The sequence below is a fragment of the Diuraphis noxia genome, unplaced genomic scaffold (assembly GCF_037042655.1).
Source record: "Diuraphis noxia isolate RWA-SAM2 unplaced genomic scaffold, SU_Dnox_SAM2 contig0002, whole genome shotgun sequence".
Lineage (NCBI taxonomy): Eukaryota > Metazoa > Arthropoda > Insecta > Hemiptera > Aphididae > Diuraphis > Diuraphis noxia.
In genome coordinates this window covers 35,664,045-35,684,029 of record NW_028301712.1, presented here as the reverse complement: position 1 = coordinate 35,684,029, position 19,985 = coordinate 35,664,045, and the positions used below count along the sequence as shown (strand labels likewise).

At 30.7% G+C, this 19,985-nt stretch overlaps 1 protein-coding gene across 1 annotated transcript in view; it reads left to right on the top strand.

The window, feature by feature from the left end:
* 5-HT2B (5-hydroxytryptamine receptor 2B) overlaps positions 1–19,985 on the top strand; it is a 182,700-nt gene that overhangs the window by 119,475 nt on the left and 43,240 nt on the right. The window contains exon 2 of the mRNA XM_089219342.1: positions 13,075–13,307. Within this exon, the coding sequence (XP_089075468.1) occupies positions 13,075–13,307 (233 nt within the window). The remainder of the gene's footprint in view (positions 1–13,074; positions 13,308–19,985) is intronic.

The window sequence follows — 19,985 nt, the reverse complement described above, 5'->3', positions numbered from 1 at the left end:
TAGCTTAAGCATAAATCAAATAACTAACAGTAAATCACTACAAACGCGTAGGTGAATACTTAATGAAAATAAACCCGTATATAACCGTTACTTTTCGTAATTTTGTTATAATGTTAATATAATATATAGATCGACGTCTGGGTTTAGACTTACAAAACCATAGCGTTTGTGTGACCTCATTATATTTTAAAGGGATGTTATTATTTTTAAACCCAGCATAAACTTTTAAAATTACAGCTAATATAAATCGTCCATGAACAAGTATAAGTGTCATTAAAATATATAGAAATAAAATTTGTACGATGAATTTTTATTCATGCTGTATATAAATTTCGTTATTCATACAACGACCTAATTTATATATCATCTCAATTACTTTGAATTTAAATCATATCGGTGCTGTGTGACCCAATTATAGATCAAAGTTAGGTATCGTGAAAATATAAAGTAATTTTGTTGAAAACCTATTTACAATCAATGTATAAATATTATATTATTATCATTATTAGTAGTAGTATATTATAATTTTAATAATTAATTATTAGTCACATGAAATATCATACCATCCGTTATCAATCTTAAATACAAAAAAACATTAAATTAAATTTCAATCACTAAAATTACCAATAAAATTGTGTCTTCAAAAAAACGATTTCTTAAATATGAATTAAGTATATTATATTATATCAGTGTCTAGTTAATATTAATCGATTCAAAATATTAACTAATTGATTACAGTTTGTAGCAAAACTGAAGAAAAATATGTGAACAAATATTTTTTTGACGTACGAGGTACGACACTCGCACTTGAAAATATACATTTTCATATTTTACCGAAATAGGTGAATGTTATATTTTTGTGTTAAAATGGGCAGACATTTGACATCATTTATTATTCTTGTCTTACACGAAACTGCAGTTTGTATCTGCCTAACATTATTTCATAACATGGAAATAAAATTGTTGACACATTCTCACTGAAAATTTCACGTAGTCTCATTTGATTTAATAATAACGTTTCTATTGAATTAATATCAAAGATATTTGGATTCATCTTGCCGATAAAATTGTATAGAACTATGTACAATATTATTTAAACAACATCGTGTAAATTAAAAATAAATATTTGAGTAGCCGCTTTTCGTGTTGTGGCTGTCATCTTCTTCCGGAATACCCCATCCGGCCGGAAATCCACTGTAATAATAAGACACGACATGTACTGTTAAGTATATATATACTCGTATATATTTATAAATACCTAAAATTATCCACATTATGTAAACTGACAGATAGGTAGGTAAGTACTCAGTCGGTTGGCTATATACTCACAGCACAGGGATTCGTATTTCTTGGACCGTGATTTCCCGGGAGACCTCGGTGGTTCCGATGACGACGACGAAAAAATCAGGTAATAATGAAAAAAAGAAAAAGAAAAAAATACTTTATATTCTTTTATACAAAACGTTATATATAGACGAATTTAACTACAACAAGGTATTCTATTATAAGCGTTCACGTCAATATTTCTTTTGTATGACGACGGTGGTCCAATTCGAAATGAATGGGATCCGATACGTATATGAGCAATAATAAAGCCCACAACACTTTATGTTCCGATTATATTGCTATGTCAATCGGAGAGGGCGCTAGACTGACATTTGCTCTATAGACATATCAATATCATATATGTGTTTATATTTTTATGTTCTGGAGACAAAATACAATTCGAGATACAAGGGCGTATTATAGCTGTGTATGCATTGAATGTTTAAAAAATGTTTTTACATTTTAGATTCCGAAGATCGAGAATCATATTATTTCTGAGATGATATTATGTTCAACAGTTCTAACATATTATCGATGAAATATTATATATTATATACATAGTAAATATTACGTATTATATCCGTGGTCTAGAAAAATTTAGAGTTTTTATTTTTATTTCTTAAAGAAAAAAAATTTATTTCTGTATTAAATTTGCAATAAGACCTATGTATTATCAGGAATGGCTATATATTGAAAGGTTCACTGGCGATTGAAACATAAATAGTCACTTTCCGCTTATGACCTACAATACTAACTAACGAGAAGATTCTTAGTAAGCGGATCATGGAAACGTCATTTAGCACGGTCTTAAACATGGATTATGAATATTATGATGTAATGACTTATATCAGTCAAGGCCATTTATGGGAAAGTCTGTAGAAAGAATGTTTATCAAATATCTTGTAACGAGGGTGGCACATCTAATTACTGTATTATAGTTATACAGGGATGGATTTCCATTCCCCGTGGATACATTTTCCGTAGTTTGGGATTTGAACAAAGAATGTCTTGTCAATAAGTAGACACCTTTAGTTTTCAACTCTAGTCCTCTATTCATTAGTTCTTCACTGTTTATTAGAAGATGGCAGTTAACAACTGTTTATTTGCATTTGATCGTGTTTATGATGAATGTTAAATAAACGTGAAATATTTTTATAATAATATTATAGATAATAACTTGTTACAGTTGAAAAGTGTTGAGTGTATTAATTAATTTGTGTAGGACAATTTTGTAAATTGTATTGAATTTATAATTAATAATATAATAAACATAGATATATGAAACACATTTTACAGTCACTTCTAATATATTTCGTATGTTATAATTGAAAGAACAGAGCTATTATTAATGCACCTGGCAGTGATTCAATTTTTGTAAATGTGTGTTTCAATTTTTCGTTAATAATATATTTTTAAGTTTTAAGTAATTGTATAGATACAGCGTTTAAAAAATTATTATTATGTCTAATCTAATTTAGTGTTCTGTATTTACCTTAAAAAGTCATCGTCCCCGTAGTCTTGCTTGAAAACTACTGCAAATAATATTTTGATGCCAGCCCATTGTCTCAACCAAGCTCCGTTAAGCTCCGTTCAGAGTAGTTTTTTTTGAATTCGAAGATTTGTCGTAACTGTACTGTGTGTGGTGTACTGCACTAGTCAGTTGGAACGAAACAATTTCGTAACATCCGCTCTTATCCATGGATACAATATTTGATATCTCGTCCGAATTGTTTGTTTAATATTGTTGTGTTTATAAAACATAATCAATATGTACGAATAATCAAAATCTAGTATCACGCGTTGTGGCTGTTTGTTGTGTTTGTTTGTCTCGCAGTTTGAAATATTTGTTTTTGCCATTTGTTTGTTTTATTCAATAGTGATTTTTGTTATCTACACACCCTGTCGGACGCTGCGACGGGAATACAATACTATATCATATTATGAATTCAACGCTACGGGGCTTTAACGGGTTAAAAGTTATTTCTAGTTAACCTAATCCGAATTACCTTTCAGGGCTACATAAGCTGAAATGTTATAATGTTGACTTACTAATAGTTCTTTATCAACGTGACAGTCCTACAAAAAATTTCAATCACCTACGAATTTATATAAATATATTATTCTACAGCATTTCAATTGAAACAAATATATTATGCAATTGTTTGGAATTCAAAAAAAATATATATATATAATCGTGTATAATATTTAATATATTATATATTTATTATTACAAACCGTATTTTTCATGTATTATCTAGATTGCTGATAAAGTACAAAAAAAATTAAAAGAAGTAAAAAATAAATGTATAATTATAAATAAATAATAAATATTAAATCCAACTGTATAACAATTTATTTTTAAAACAGTCAACAGTGTTATTTTCAGATGTACTATTTTTCAACATAAAATAAAATTCCATTAACGTGAACACTAAATTTAAATCAATTTTGTACATTATAAAATTGTTTCACAACCAATTACATAATAAATGAAAATACAATAAATATTATTAACTATATAATAAATTGCAATTTATTTATTTATTTATTTTATTTTTTTTGTAATAAGGGGGAGGCTATTTTTTTAATATGCACTTTTTAATTATTAAAAATATAATTAATGGTCATCAGATACTAATCAATGAAAAATTATCATGGGAGATCTATCCCTCTCACTCCCTCCCGTTTTACAACAATTATAGTGAGCAATACTACACTTTTATGTATAAATAATTATTAAGACCAATCTACATTTGTTTGTGATATTGAAATCCTAAATACTGTTCATTCTCCCAGACTAAAATTTAAATATATTCAAAAGAAATAATTTCTTACCCGATTACCCTATATTAATCGGTCATCTCTGACTACGTTACACTGGTAAATTCTCAATCCAAAGTTGAAGCAGACATGAGACAGTCCTAAAATAGTACGAAGTTACAAAAAAAAAAAATTGTATGTTATGCAGAAGAAAAATGTAAATTTGTTTGATTAAGAAATTCGCAACCAAAATGGATTTTCAAAAAATAAACGAATTATTATCTGAATATTTACTTCATAAATGTAATTACGTCTCTAGTGGATGTAAATGTTAAATATTAACTTCGAAGCACTGACCAGACCAATACGTTGACCTTTTCTTTTTCATCAACTTGACTTAGAAAAAAAAAAGAGGTGCCCAACTATATATGGGTCGCCCTTAACTACCATTATTATTTTGTTAATGACGCGCACCCCCTTCGGCCGTCGTTAAACGCGTAACCTAGTCAGACGCATAATGCATAATCGTCGTCGAAAACAGTCGCCGCCTAACCCTCCACCTACACAGCTGTACCTATCCTTGTTTAGGTACTTACGGGTGGCGAACTCCTTAACGAGCTTTTTATTGAGTTTTATACGATTGCGGGGTGGTGTGGGCAATCGGAATAATGCGCCAGCGTGTGGAAAAATAATGAAATATATATCTACGATTTTTTTCTTTAGCTTATTTTCCACCGCGCGCTCGTTTACGACCTAATCGTGATTTTCTCCTTTTGTCGGTTAAATTTTGCTTTTATTTTTTGCTTATCTCCCTGAAAAGAAGTCTCGGCGCCACACAATGAGCCGATGAAAACCATTATAATGTACATAGATAGGTTGGTACCTAATAATAATGTGTAGTTATCCTTCTTCATGGTTCGATTATGTAATACATAATAATATTGAACACGTAAAAGTAGTAATAGTGATTGGTGGTGATGTTCTACCCCGGCTGAGCCTTTTTTTGATTTTTGGCCATGCCAAAGTATTATTAACTTGTATTGTATCATAATACTATACATAATATAAAAATATTATAGACACACATACAGGGTGTTTTTTTTTTTTTTTTTTTAATGTAATAAACTATTTAATTGATTAATTAATAGACTACTCGATCGATATTAAATCTGTGTATCATAACGAAACTCTCGAAAAAATATTCTATTTCAAATTATGAAACCAAAAATTTAAGTAAAAAAATAACCAAAATTATTAAAATATATTTTACTTCGTTAAATGTTGTTTCGAAATGACTAAATAACTAAAAATATTTTCAGGAAAGAATTCTATAAAAAAAATAATATATCATGTCTCTAAAAAATAAATTTACTGTAGGTAAGATTATATAAGTATAATATTTTATCAGTTTTTTGGGTTATCCTCATAAGAAAAACTGATATATATACGGAGTTCTCCCACACAGTGTATTCATCTACGGACCAGTATCGAAATATTACAATAATCTTTACAAACTACTATAATCGTTAACGACCTGGAAACAAAAAACGTGATTCTATATTTTTGTCATGATGAAGCGCACCGCAAACAAACGAAAAGCAAAAAAATTAAAAACCCCTTTATATAATTTAATAACGTGCAGGTACCCATAATGATTATAAATATATAAATATATAATGTATTATTTAATGTACACTAATAATAATAATATACGTGCCGTGAGAGGATTAAAACCTATTATATACCTTTTTTCGTGAAATAAATAAATAATAAGTGCGACTAAAACGAGGATAAATACCTGTATAATATATATTTAACATCGAGTGGATTAAGCATGCAAATTAATTTTCATAAATGTTTATTAATTCGTGGCGTATAGTATATTATTATAATTCATAGCAGATAATAACTGGTTGAGCGTTCTACATGTATTTTCGATGAAAAAAATTTAAATCATCGATACGTAATTGATGTTTATCATACCACAGTAGAATTTAAGATAGTTGGGAATGTTGAGACAATGCAGTTTGTAGTACAACATTATATTATTAGGTCAAATATAAACGACGATGGTAAAGGCATTTCATTTCTCACAATCTAACGTTGGATAGCATTATATTTACCTATATGAATCGTGAATAACTGATTCAAATATGAAAATAATAATTATATTTTACATTCTGTATCGGATATTGAATGAATTAGACGATGCTGATGTCCATTTTTTAAGATATCAAGCGATGCTGTTGACAATATTTTATTTTTTTTATTTAATTACTATTTTTACGCGTAAATTAAAATTCTTGAAAAGTTTCGCGGGGCCCATTCATATTTTATACATCGGACGTTTGACACGAGCTGTAAAGTGGCACTTTGAGCCGTCCTTGGAATTTCCCAGATAATTGCTTAACCCTTTTAGCACCACATTTTATTACCTTCTAGCTATCATCCTGTCCTGACTGGAACTATGCTTTGAGGTTAATATATAATGATAAGTTAACAATAGGTCAAGTACTTAGGAAATAGTTTATATAAAAAACTGATGAAGATGTAATTAGCTACTATAATAACGAATGTATTATGTCGTTCAAAAATTATAATAAATTTCATATTTTATAAATTATTCATGGACCACTGTCGCTGTCTTATTTTTTAATTGTATGGGTTAAACGGGTAGTTATTAAAAATATTTTATTCATTGGTGAAGATTTAGTACCTAGTATTAATCGAACGAATTTTTAGTTTAATAATATTATATATTTAATCAAAAACTTTTTGAGACATTCGTATATTATTTTATAAAAATGTGAAATGTAATTTTTTCAGTTACGATTATAGATGTATATAATATATATATTTCTCGTTCCATAAAAACGTACACTAAAACAAAATTGCATTACCCCAGCTTGGCTTGAAATCACGTTTTTCGATTTATATGCCTCCAAACTCCGCACTAAGATTCATTTTTCAAAATCCGATGATTTATCATTCCTTTCAAATGTATAACGACTGGCATTCGTCGAGGTCAGTCTATCCATTATATTCTATATGTATATGTACTAACTTTTTAACTTTAGAAGAAAAGCAGGTTTTAACATTAGTGTTTCATTTTTACAAAAATCTTCTTTTTTTTTAAGATAGGTCGTTTCAAAAATAGAAATTTAAGTAATTTAAGCGAGAATTTCATTGAAATGTTTTAATATCTATTTGTTGTTTTTGTATGATAGTATTTTTGTAGACTTGTTTTTATAAAAAATATAAGTAATCTTCATAAAAAACTGAGAACCTAGTAAAATAGTAAGAATATAAGTCATTGACGATATCTTATCCATATTTGGGTAAACTGAGATTCTATGCTATTTTTTTTGTATAAAATGATACAATTTTCAAGAAACTTAGGTCTTAGATATGTCTCCAGCATATTTCAGTCAATTATACAATATGCCGCAACAAAATATTAAAATACCGTAAACAATATTGTTCCTCTAAATTCATATAATTGCCAAAATCACTATTGCTGTTGAAAAGCATGACATTGTCGAAATTTCAAATCTTTTAAATTATTTTTGAACAAAGATATTTTACTTTGACTGCTGAACAATTAATATTGATAATATTGAATTTATAAAATAGTAAGGAGGCCCTAGAAAATATTTTTAGTCCTGTGTTTGTTGAGTTTATGGAAAGCCGAATAACGTATTTTTTATCGTTATAGGATTAAAAAGTATTATAATTTCACTGTCATAAAAATAAATTATTATGTATATATTTACCTAAATGTGTAGAAATATTTTTGAACATCATGATAAACGGCTTATACGAGCCAACAGTCATTTGCATAATAATATATTCTATGTCTAACAAGACAAATTGCCTATGCAGTGAAAAAAAATGTCAGTTCTCTTTCGTTGTATTATAATATTACAAAATGATAACATTTACTAACAAAATTATTCAATATTATTATTACGCTGGGCTGAGTTTATGTTCGAAACGTTTTGTTATTTATACAGTATGCGTTTACCGGCGGGTTCGGAGTGAGTTCCGGGATGGAAAATTATTATTACAATTACAATGGATTTCCTATAAGAAATTAAAGCATTGTATTATTATTATTATCTATTATAGGTCGTAAATTCGTCATAATCGCAAAGGTTTTAAAAGACCTACGGTATGGGAGACGGGGCCTAACAACATTTGGCCACTATAATACTACAGAGACTAACTCGTTTAATGCATATTATTATTAAATTCTGTGCAACTTTTTTTTTTAAACATTTTTGAATCTATAGTTTTCCGGAGTGGATATATTAATTGAATTAATTATTGTTTTAATTCACATGAAACACATAGTATAGTAATAAATACAAGTGTATTGCAATAGGTAAAGCAATGAAATCCATTATTGTTACCTATACGATCTCATAAAAATAAAATAATGCAAGTTGATTTAAAAGTACAAAACGGGCTTGCGAGTCATACAAATTGTTGTATTTATATCATTATATGATCGTAGGTACCTATCTATTGAAAACAATATGTTGTATAATTTATTTTTCCATACTACTTAAATCCCGATATAGTTTTTGTTATTGAAGTTCGTATGATATTAAATTTTTTAAATATTTGAAAAATATATATTGTATGTGCACCTTAAGCATAAATACAATATGTAATACGTGTAATAATTAATTACCTAGTGTGGTGAATAAGATAATTAGTTATTTCTACAAATTAAATTACATCAATTGAATTGAGATTACAATTATACTTTCTAAGTAGCAATTTAAAGAACAGCACTCCACTCTAGTACGGATCGTAAAACATTGAAATTCAATTTTTAAGTAGGTAATAACAATGTTCGGTGCATCGACCAGCTGTATAAATAAATAGAGCCACGCTTGATAAGTACCATCAATGAATGGGTTTTTCACACAAACCTAATACACCCCCCCCCCCCATTTCAATAACATAAAATTCGCATATTGTAAAATTTTCATTTGCTGATTATCAAATTCAAATTCATTTATAATTTATGGAACAAGTGATGATTATTAATAGTTTACATACAAACACAACCATATAATATTTCTTCAAAAGTACTCGAGAAAACAATAGATATTCTGCCCATGTATCTAAGTTTTAGTCTGCAATTACTTACTATTCGGAAATAAAAATCAATAATTACAAACATTCATTAGTCATTATTTGTAATCAGATCAGAAAATGTCATGAAATTAGATATTGTTTATCAATTAATATACTGTTGGTAAATTTATTCTGTTGAAATAATTTATTTTCAAGTACATAAATGATGTTTACAGTTTTTCCCAACATTAAAAAAAATAAAATTATATATATATATAATTTCTAACCAATACATACAATATGTTATAATTTATAGTCAATTAATTAACCAGAAGTATAATAAAATAGATTTTTAATTTGCAAAATATTAATATAATATGTGTATATTTTCTAAGAAAACCGAAACACGCAGTATAGTTAAAATGTATTGTAAGTTTGTAATATTATTTTATTTTATGAACGCGTTGTAAATAAAAACGTGTATATATTTTTATATCAACAGTAATCGTATGACATGGTAGGATATGGCATGGGTTGCAATTAATTATAATATTATAGACGGTTTGTGAACACGTCTCACTCGGCATTCACTGTCACTTAAAGAATATTGTAATACAATAAACAATGTACACCGTATAATAGTGTGTACCTATACATAATTTTTTGACTGGGAAACACAAAATACCGCTTCGTTCTAATAATTTAATGTAATGACTAATGATACATATATAACTTCCAATTCAGTATAGAATTAGGTATAGCATAATTAGACTTAATAATAAATCATAAATCATAAATTTAATATATTTTTTAACAGCGCGACTTTAAATATTTATCGATTGGTCAATGAATAATATTATCTAGTAAAATATGAAGAATTTTACTAAAGGAAAAACCAGTTTGAATGTTTGCATACAATCACTAGATCGAGATGTAGGTACATCTTCTTCCACGAAAGTACAAATCATTGAAATGCTTATCGACTCACTTTGAAAACAAACAAATAGTAAACAAAATAATACGTTTTATGTAGAATATTATACTGTTTAAATTAAATTAAATCAAATATTATACTTATGGTAAATACGAAAAAAATGTTGGGTTTTTGAATGTGACACGAGGTTTTTCAGTCAGTTCTCATGTGTTTAGCTATATATTATAAGTAGGTATTTGTATAGAATTATATAAAATTCTACATTTTTTCAGAAATACAATAAATTAACAAAATGCATGGGAATTTTTAATGATAATTGCATTGTAGAATATTTTTTGAATGGATGATATATTTTATTTATTGGACTGTGAAGTAATATAACTGTAGTGATCTCGTCGCCTACAGGTGTCAAAAAACCAAAGATGATGAATAGGTGACTATTACATAATTCAAACAATTATTTAGGTTATTATAATATCAGTCGCGTCGTGTATGCCGACCAGTACGGAAGTACATCGCAGCAGGTCACTCCGTTTTTGCAGCTAACCCTGTCCCAGTGCGCGATCTCGCAATCCAGACACGTCCATGACCAACCGCAATGGGTCATGTGCGCTACGCTCACCTAGCAGTCAACCGAAGCGTTTCCCGGCCGCGCAATCACAGAATCATCTATGCGGGACCCTATATAACCCAGCGCATTGCGCTCTGAACGTCAGTTTCGCAGCAAGCATATACGAGTCAGTTGCTGGAGGACCTTGTCGACCCCGCCCTGCAGAGAATTGACGATTGGATGACGAACCACGGATTAGTTGACCCACCAATAAACGGAAGCTATTATCCTGTCCAGGAGACGCGTGTACATCTCTCCGAGGTTATCAATCGAAGGACACCCTATAGTCCTGTTTGACAGGTACCTCGGGGTGATCCTGGATAAGAGGCTCACCTTTGCGGCTCACGTGGACATCGTGGCTAAAAAAGCCGCGCGCGCAGCGGCTGCGCTAGCAAGGCACATGCCTAACATAGGTTGCCCTTGCGAATGGAAAAGAAAGCTGCTCAGCTCCGTGATCGACAGTCAGTCGCTCTACGCCATCCTTGTCTGGATCAGCAGGGTAGCTGTGGTAGCCAGGATCAAAGCGAACCTGATTCGTCCACAAAGATCGTTGGCTCTGTGAACCATCCGAGTGTACCGCACCGTCTCTGACGAGGCCTCCTTGGTCCTGGCTCCACGGTTCCCACCGATCTAGTCGGCCTGAAACGGGCCTGGATCCGGTCCCGACTCCTTGCTGACATCACGCCTGGTGATTCGTTGCCATCCAAGCAGATTGTGAAAAGAGAGGAAAGATCCCACCCTGTCGAGAGTGGCGACGGAGATGGGAAGTAACCAGGAAATCGTCCTAGACGCGATCCTGCATCACATCCTCCGGACGTTGTCTGGGAAGAACGGTCCCGCTAGTGCCCCTGACGTTCCGCTTGTCACAGGCACTAACGGGACATGGCTGATTCCAGTAATATCTCTACAGGACAGCCATGGCCGCCAATCTGATATGTCAGCATTGCAGGGGCGGCGAGGACACGGTGGAATATACTCTGTTTGAATGCTTCTACTGGAACGCCCTCCGTGAACCTCTGTCCATCCAGCTAGGGCGCAAACCGCGTTCAGCCGAAATACAAGACATAATTTTTGGACCGACATTTGACCAGCTTCCAGCAGACCCGGATGAAATGTCAGGTATATTAAGGTACGCGTAGTGGTCATTACGTCTGTTCTATGGAATGGTCGAACACATCTACTCACTCAAAGAAGAAGAGGAGCGAGTCCGCCAGGCTGTGGAGGTGTAGCGGTGAGATCCTGACGCAGAATCCGGACATCTATCTAGTTGATAAGCAATTTACTGTAGCCGAAGTCACCTAGGGAGGCAGAGCCTCCCAGTATTGTACCCACAACATTAAAAATGTTGTAATATTAGTGATTGGGGGATTGTCCCACTGCTAATAATTATTGTCGATGTTATTGTTATCAATAAACGATGGGAGTCAGAAGAGAAGTAATGCTAGCGTGGTTCCTTCTCTGGCTCTCGATACAAAAGAAAAAAAAAGGTTATTATAATATAGATATAAATGTATTCATTGACACAATTGTAAAGTAAACTTATTTTATTCAAAACAGGAGACTTAAATAATTCAATCAGTGAAAATATTTTAAGTGTCTAGAAAATATTCGATTTGACTCGTTTATTTTCTAAGTCAAAATATTATACAGAACAAATTATTCTAAATCCAAACTAATTAATCAGAAAACAAACTAGCGTGAAAGTGCTCTGGTGCTCTTCGTCAAATCACGTCTGAATACAGTCGGTTCCGGGGGTCTCTTATATATTACTACCATCTACTCCTCATAGTCCATGTGATATCATTTCTGTTCCCACGGATGCTGGTAACCACCAACTATCGACGGAAATGCCGACTACGCTCGAGGCAAATGTGCATCCCGTGCAGATGCATTACCAATAGTTACATTAATACTAATCATTATGTCAAAATATTCATCTTCTTACCAACAATGCGGGACGCTAGTCCATAGCATAACTATGTCTATTATACATTTTATGTGTCTAAGTATTATTAGATACTCATCAATTTATTGTGTTAATTAACGCATCTCCTCCAAAAATGTATTATGAATCAATTTAGTTAGATGTACGATATTTTGGACACCTTAATGGTCGAACACCTTTTCGTTTTTATATGTGAAATACCAAATAAAAGTACCTGATGGAATAATTAAAAGAATTATAAAATATTTTAATTTAATGTTTTAAATACCATTTAACCTTAAATAAAAAAAAAATACACATATTATACAATATAATATGATTTACAATGTTCTATCCGAATTTATATTATATTATATTGTATGGTGACTCATTGGTCATTATAATATAAATTGGTTTCCTTTCGTTTTCCAGGAGAGTTTCCGTTCGCTCCTGTATACTGTCTAGCATGGATATGTCTGGATGTTTTGTTCTGCACTGCCAGCATAATGCACTTGTGCACGATCAGCGTAGACCGTTATTTGAGCCTGAGGTATCCGATGAAATTTGGCAGGAACAAAACGCGGCGAAGGGTGATACTGAAGATCGTGTTCGTGTGGTTGCTGTCGATAGCGATGAGTTTGCCACTAAGCCTAATGTACTCAAAAGTAAGTTTTCAAAGTAATATGTATATTGCATAATATTATATACGTGTTTATTATTATGATTATATTATTATACGTCATGAATTTGTGGTTTCCTTTCTTAGACCGTCGCATCCCATTAAACTTTCAACTACTTACTTTTTTTATTTATCGACCACCATCCCTTCATACCACTGTGTTCATAATGATATACCACCACCCTACTAAAACTATATCACTATATCGTGGTTTGTCGTCGGATTTGGCTTTACGATGACAATATACCCAGAGGTGGTTTAATTTTCGATTAAAACTCGTCGCAAAACTTACATTTTAAAGATATTCCACTCGACGGGATACTAAAATCGGTTGATATAAAATCAAAATGACATACTGCAGGTCAGTGAATGGAATAGAGGAAAATTATGGGTGTGCGGGGAAGTAGTCATGTGCGATGTAATATTTTTCCACCACCACTAAACTTATAGCTTCAGTGTTGTACACGCACGTAATGGTTACGTTTAAAATATAACTGAAACGTGAAACACAATAGTAATATAATTTCTTGTTCAAAAATTTGGTTATAGCCTAGGGCTCCTGAAAAAAGGGACTACCAAAAAAATATTATGGGCTTGCAGCTTTTCTAAAATCATAGATAAACAATTTAAAAAAAAATAATGTTGACAACATTTATTTTAAGATACATTCTTATTAAACATTTTAAATAATCGTCTATGACAAGTGACTCCCGTGTTATTGAACTAGATAGGTAAATATAAGGTGTAATTATATACATCAAACTATTTTAAATAAGGAAAAAAGTTTGAAGTCTATACTTCATTTGTTATTATAGATAAATTGGTTTCTATGAAATTGACAGAACACTAAATTATAATCTTATTCTTTCTCAATTAAAATCTTTAGTTAACTGTAAAAATGATTATGTAGGTACCATACATTAATTCATTAAATAACTGTACCCATTTAGTTTTACCATGGCAGTCTCGATGATAACTTGAAAACAGAAATATCTAATTTTTATCATTATATCAAAATGGTTTCTTCAGAAATTTACAATTGTGGTGGTATACCAAAACTTATGCATGGACTAAATCTTATTGATGATTTTCCAAATATATATTGCATTTAAATTATACCTGAAAAATTATAAAGCAGAACGTTAATTTATAAGTAGGCCCAAATTAAAAATCGACTAAGTTCTATACAGATTGAATATAGATTGAACGTATTAAAAATATCATATCAATTGAAAATAGTTTAATATGTAAAAAAAAATTTTAATTTGATAACGTTTAAGATACTTTTGTATCAAGTGAATCTAGAAAAAAAATATTTTAAAAACCATTAAATTGTATTTTTTAATAAATTAACTATGTTTTGTAAATTTTATATCTAAGGGAAAATATTTTTCTTATTTAACTAATAAGTATCACTTGGCTTGATATTATTATAAAAATATTATTTTTTTATACATAAAATTAGGGCTTCCCAAAATAAATTAGCCCACAGCGACTTGTTTCATTAATCCAGCTCTGTCAATTGGTAACAAATAACCTAATATGCAATAATTACACTATTAATAGCGGGTAAATCACTATTAAATAACGGTTTTATTAGTATTATTAATTATGCATTTATATTATTATATGGATGTAGTAGTATCTAGTATATTGTCCTCTTGAAATATTATTTTCAAATCAAACACTCAATTTGGAATTCGATATCTAAATATCGAATATCTTTTTTTCATATTCACTCCATTTAAAAATACACACATATATACAAATATATATTATATGTATTATAATATTTAAAACAATACTTACTAGCATTAACATTAGAATAGTTTTAAAAGGGTGAGGATCAAAAAGCAGAATACATCAAAAATAAAAACTGTTTCGAATATCTGATTCAGTGAATAAAGATTTTACTAAAGTATATTATATTATAATGTACATTTTTAAGAAAGTAAACTTTACATTAAAAGTTTACAAAATATTTGTTTTTATAATATTCGACTGAGAAACCAAGCCGAGAGTAAAAATAATCTCATCGAAAGTTTGCATTTTTAAGTGATCATCTTTGGATCAAAAAGTTTTAAAAGAACATTATACGTAATATTATGACTTATTTAAAATAATTTAAAATTTATTCCGATTGAGCTAAAGTGTTTATTTTGAAATATTCATATTGATTTCTGTTATTTCTAAGAGCAGCATATACGTCAAACTGTATACAATATAGGGATACTTACACCTATATCTGGATCAGCAAAATTGGAAATAGCGTACACCAAAAATTAAAAAAAAAAAACAAATTTAGGTTGAAGTCATGAAATTAAAAAATATATAATAACTGTGAACATTTCGATTTTTATATATTAATAGCTGTCCCGACACGGCGTTGCCCGCGTATTAGTTTGTTTTTTGGCATTTTCGTAGGCCGTGTATGGTGTAATTACTTATTAGTTAGAGAAAATAATTTTTTTTTTTTATTTGTAGTTTATTAGTGGTTTTGGAGATCATAGCGTATAGTAAACTATTGAGAATGTCAAATTAATATTCATATAATGTCACTAATAATATAATTAATAACCCTCGGGATTAAAGATAGAACATAGTCTGCAATGAATGAGTAAATTACAAAGTTCTTTATTGATAACATAAACAAATATATTTTTATAAATTATATAAATTTTAAACTATTTTAGATTCTGAACGAAGTGATGAATGTATTGATTTTACAATGATGTGTGTGTTTTTTTTTTTTATTGTAAGTATGTGGGAATGTCGTATACTGGTATATGACTGAGAGATGAATGGAGCACTGTGAAAGATGACGGCCCATAAAAATAACAAAACACCAAATATTAATTTTTTTGAATTCATTGTATTTTTATATCTTAATTAATAAATTTAAAATTATATCTCTATAAAAAAAAATATTGTCAGTCTCTTAGTGCGATGGAGTGTACGATATTTTTAGTAAATCCATCTTTAGCCAACACAAACAAACTGGATGATTTTGAGGGAACATGCCACGTATAATTTTCCGTGTGAAAAACACGGTATGCCCAGATCTAAGCCACAAACAGTCATCGTCTGGCCTTAAGGCATATTGATTGTTATTGCGAATGCCAATCTGATTGGAAATTGAACCCGTTTGAATTCAATTGGGACATCTGTAGTGATAATAGGGATTCGTGGTAGTAATACATCTTCTCCGCGAATCTTGCCATTCAAAATGTTGGCTTCGATAACGTTTTTCATCAATTTTTTAATAACTAATCGCGTGCCATTGCACAGCCTTGGTGGGTTCAAATTACGTAGCAAAATAATAGGAGATCCAACCTTCAGTTATAAATGGTCTGGCAAATCCAATGAGTTCAAAAACTCTGCTGGATAATTTACAATTCTATTGGTATCGCAAACTGTATCGATAGATTTGTATAACACCAAGTTCCCTGGCAACAACTGTTGTATCTTGAAATTCAAATCGTTGACGTCCACATTTTTTGCAGCCAAAATCGCTCTTTCTGCCAGCCACTCAAGATTCAAGTATTTTATGTGTATATCGGGAAATATCTGGTCAATAAGTTCATCTTGCGAATTAATGATTGTGCAGAAATCGGTCGGTAATTAATTAATTAATTAATGTACAAAATACACAAATCGATACAATTAAAGTTCATATTAAACTAAATAAATAAATTAATGTTTATAAATATGGAAATACGACAGACGACAGCGGCGACAACGGCGCGCGGCAGCTAATCGGTCAGTGTGGCCATTGATTAAATATATGAAACATCGATTAAATATAAAAAATAAAAAATAAAATAATAATAATAATTTAATATGTTTGGTAACCAATGACAACTCTATAAAAAAAAATTGTCGTAGGTTAAAAAAGATCCCTGTATGAGCCACCCTTTAAAATAAAATAGGGATGTGAAAAATAGTTAACATCACTCTCTGAGACCTACTTAATGTACACAACAAATTTCATAAAAATCGGTCCAGCCGTTTCGGAGAAGTTTGGTAACAAACATTGTCAAACGAGATTTTTATATATTAGATATATCTTATAAAACTGCGTTAATTTCGATCATAAATATCAAAACTAAAAATCTATTAATAATAATTTATTATTTAGAAATATTTTGTTGGCTTCCATCACTGGTTAGCCTTCCTCCTCATATTCTTCATGTTTAAATTACCTAATATATTTGCTTACTGTGTTATTCCGAGTAATTTTCAATATATATTGTAAATATACTTTAATAAAAAAAAAAAATATTTATATTTTAGAAAAACTATATGTTCATATTAAATACAATTTGTATTTCAAAAAATAAACACAACAATAATTTGATGTCACATTTATAAAATATTCTATCTTAAAATAAAATTCTAACTCAAAACATACCATTATATATATTATCAAAATATTAGAATTGACATTTTAATGCCACAGGCCCACAAACATAACCAAAAAAAATGTTATCGCTTGAAAATTGGTATTAATTTATATCTAATAAATAATATTATAATAGTATAAAGATAAATAATATATCGAAACTCATGTTATTTTGAAATCAGAACACAATAATATTATGTTACAGTATAAAAAAGAACATTTTAATATTCTAAATATTCTCATACAAAAGCTAAGGTGATTTTTTATTTTATTATTTAAATATTCATTTAAATTTTCAAAGTACATCTTCATGAACCTCAAAAATGTAAATACTGCTTAGAATTTATTGAAACCCATTTCTAGCTTGAAAATGTTCGTGTTAAGTATTTAAAAAAAGTGACACCAATATATTAAAAATCGAGCTCCCATTACGTTCCACTGACGTTCTCTCATCACTTTTCAAGACTTGTTTTTTTTTCCTTAAGTACTTCGATTCAAAAACGTGAACTTAACCAGTAGCAAACGGTGCACCGTGGTTATAATGCTCAGCATAGCTATAAAGACACGATATTATTATTGCCATGTACCTACGTTTAAATTGAAGTCAAACGGCTGCTGCTGCTACATTCACTCGGTGAATATAAATCGTTGTCGTTGAGAGTCCTCAGACATAGCAATGCGCTTGTACAGTGTGTTTTAATAGATTCAGCATTCCGTATTCGTTGGTATTTAGATAGTGCTCGGCGTTCATAGTTTAATTTGTTTATTTTGAATCGTCCAAAATTCGTTACGTTCTTCAAAATGTCGCATTTATTATGCCACGCTCCCATATGTGTTATACAGGTATTAAGCACGAATGTCGATGGTATCACACTTTAGCCACTTAAGTCGAGCGCATCACATTTTTTAATAATTCAGTATTCATATTTTAAACGTGTAATATTTAATTTTTAAAATGATTTCATTTAGAAATATAATATTTAAAAAAATAACTATTTTTAACAAAATAAAATAAGATAAAATATTAGAATAACTAATTTTAGCATAATATGACGTGTATGCTTACTGCTTAACCACCAAACCAGTGGTGCAAAGTTTTTTTTTTTGTGTTAGTGTTTATGAATACATTATTAAAAATAAGAAATACGATATTGATTGCTACTTTCTGTATATTATAAAATTGTGTGCATAACTGTTATCCACTTCAGAACGAGCTGCATAGTATTGTGAATCGTTTGACGGAAAACATAACTCATGATTTTATCCCAGTCGTCCAATTACATTTTTATTAACTGAAAAATAGATCCCATGTGGAACATATTGTAACGAAACGACACTGTTGTAGATTTTAATTAATCACTTTTATTCAGATAGAATCTTACAATCATGACATTCATTATCTGTATGTACAATATTTTCTTTTACACAGTAGTTAATACTCAAAGAGTGTACATTAAAAATAGTTTTGTTGGGGGGAAATTGCGTAACATAGAACTCACGGTTTGGTCCGGTAATTGTTGGTAGTGGTTTCCGTAGTGGCTCGTTCAGGAATTAAGGCGTGCGGACTGGGACTTGGCAATGTCTCATACAATGCGCAGCAGCTCGGCTCGTTGGCGGCGGCTCGACGTACAAGACGTGTTGATCACTTAATGGCTATATATTTGACAACGTCTCAAAGTGAAAAGGAATTACAACTAGGTTTGAAAAAAACTTAGGTTGTTGGATATTGCCTTTAGCACATCCGTGTCTAACGGTATATCTATCGTCCAGGTTAATCAGGCTGGGAATAGTGCTGTTGTCAGTTTGGGGATTGCATCCGAATTCCGAGTCTAACGATACTTCGATCGTCCGGCTCGCAGTACACCGCACTCGGCGGAGAAGAAGGTGGTCTGTGGCGCGTCCACGGCCTATACTTATGCTGTTGCTTGCCCGACTGTGGTGTGTAGATTCTGCGTTGTGCGTTTTGTTGATTGCTGGTGTTTAAACGTACATTAAAACCCATTAAAAAATAGGTCATTATACATTATATAATAGTCTGGGGATTCTGAATCCATCGAAATTTTGGTTTTAAGTTGCGGGGTTTTTGTGTTATTGAATTTTCTAGTCTGGGCGGTGGACCGTTGAAGAATAGGTGGTGTGTCAGCGCTATCTAGAGTGCGTTTGGACGGACTTTGTTGCGATTCTGCAGTTGTTATCAGTTTCGCGGTATGCGAGAGCGCGTTGCGGTGGTGTGGCGGACCGGTTGGGCGCCACTTAAATGGG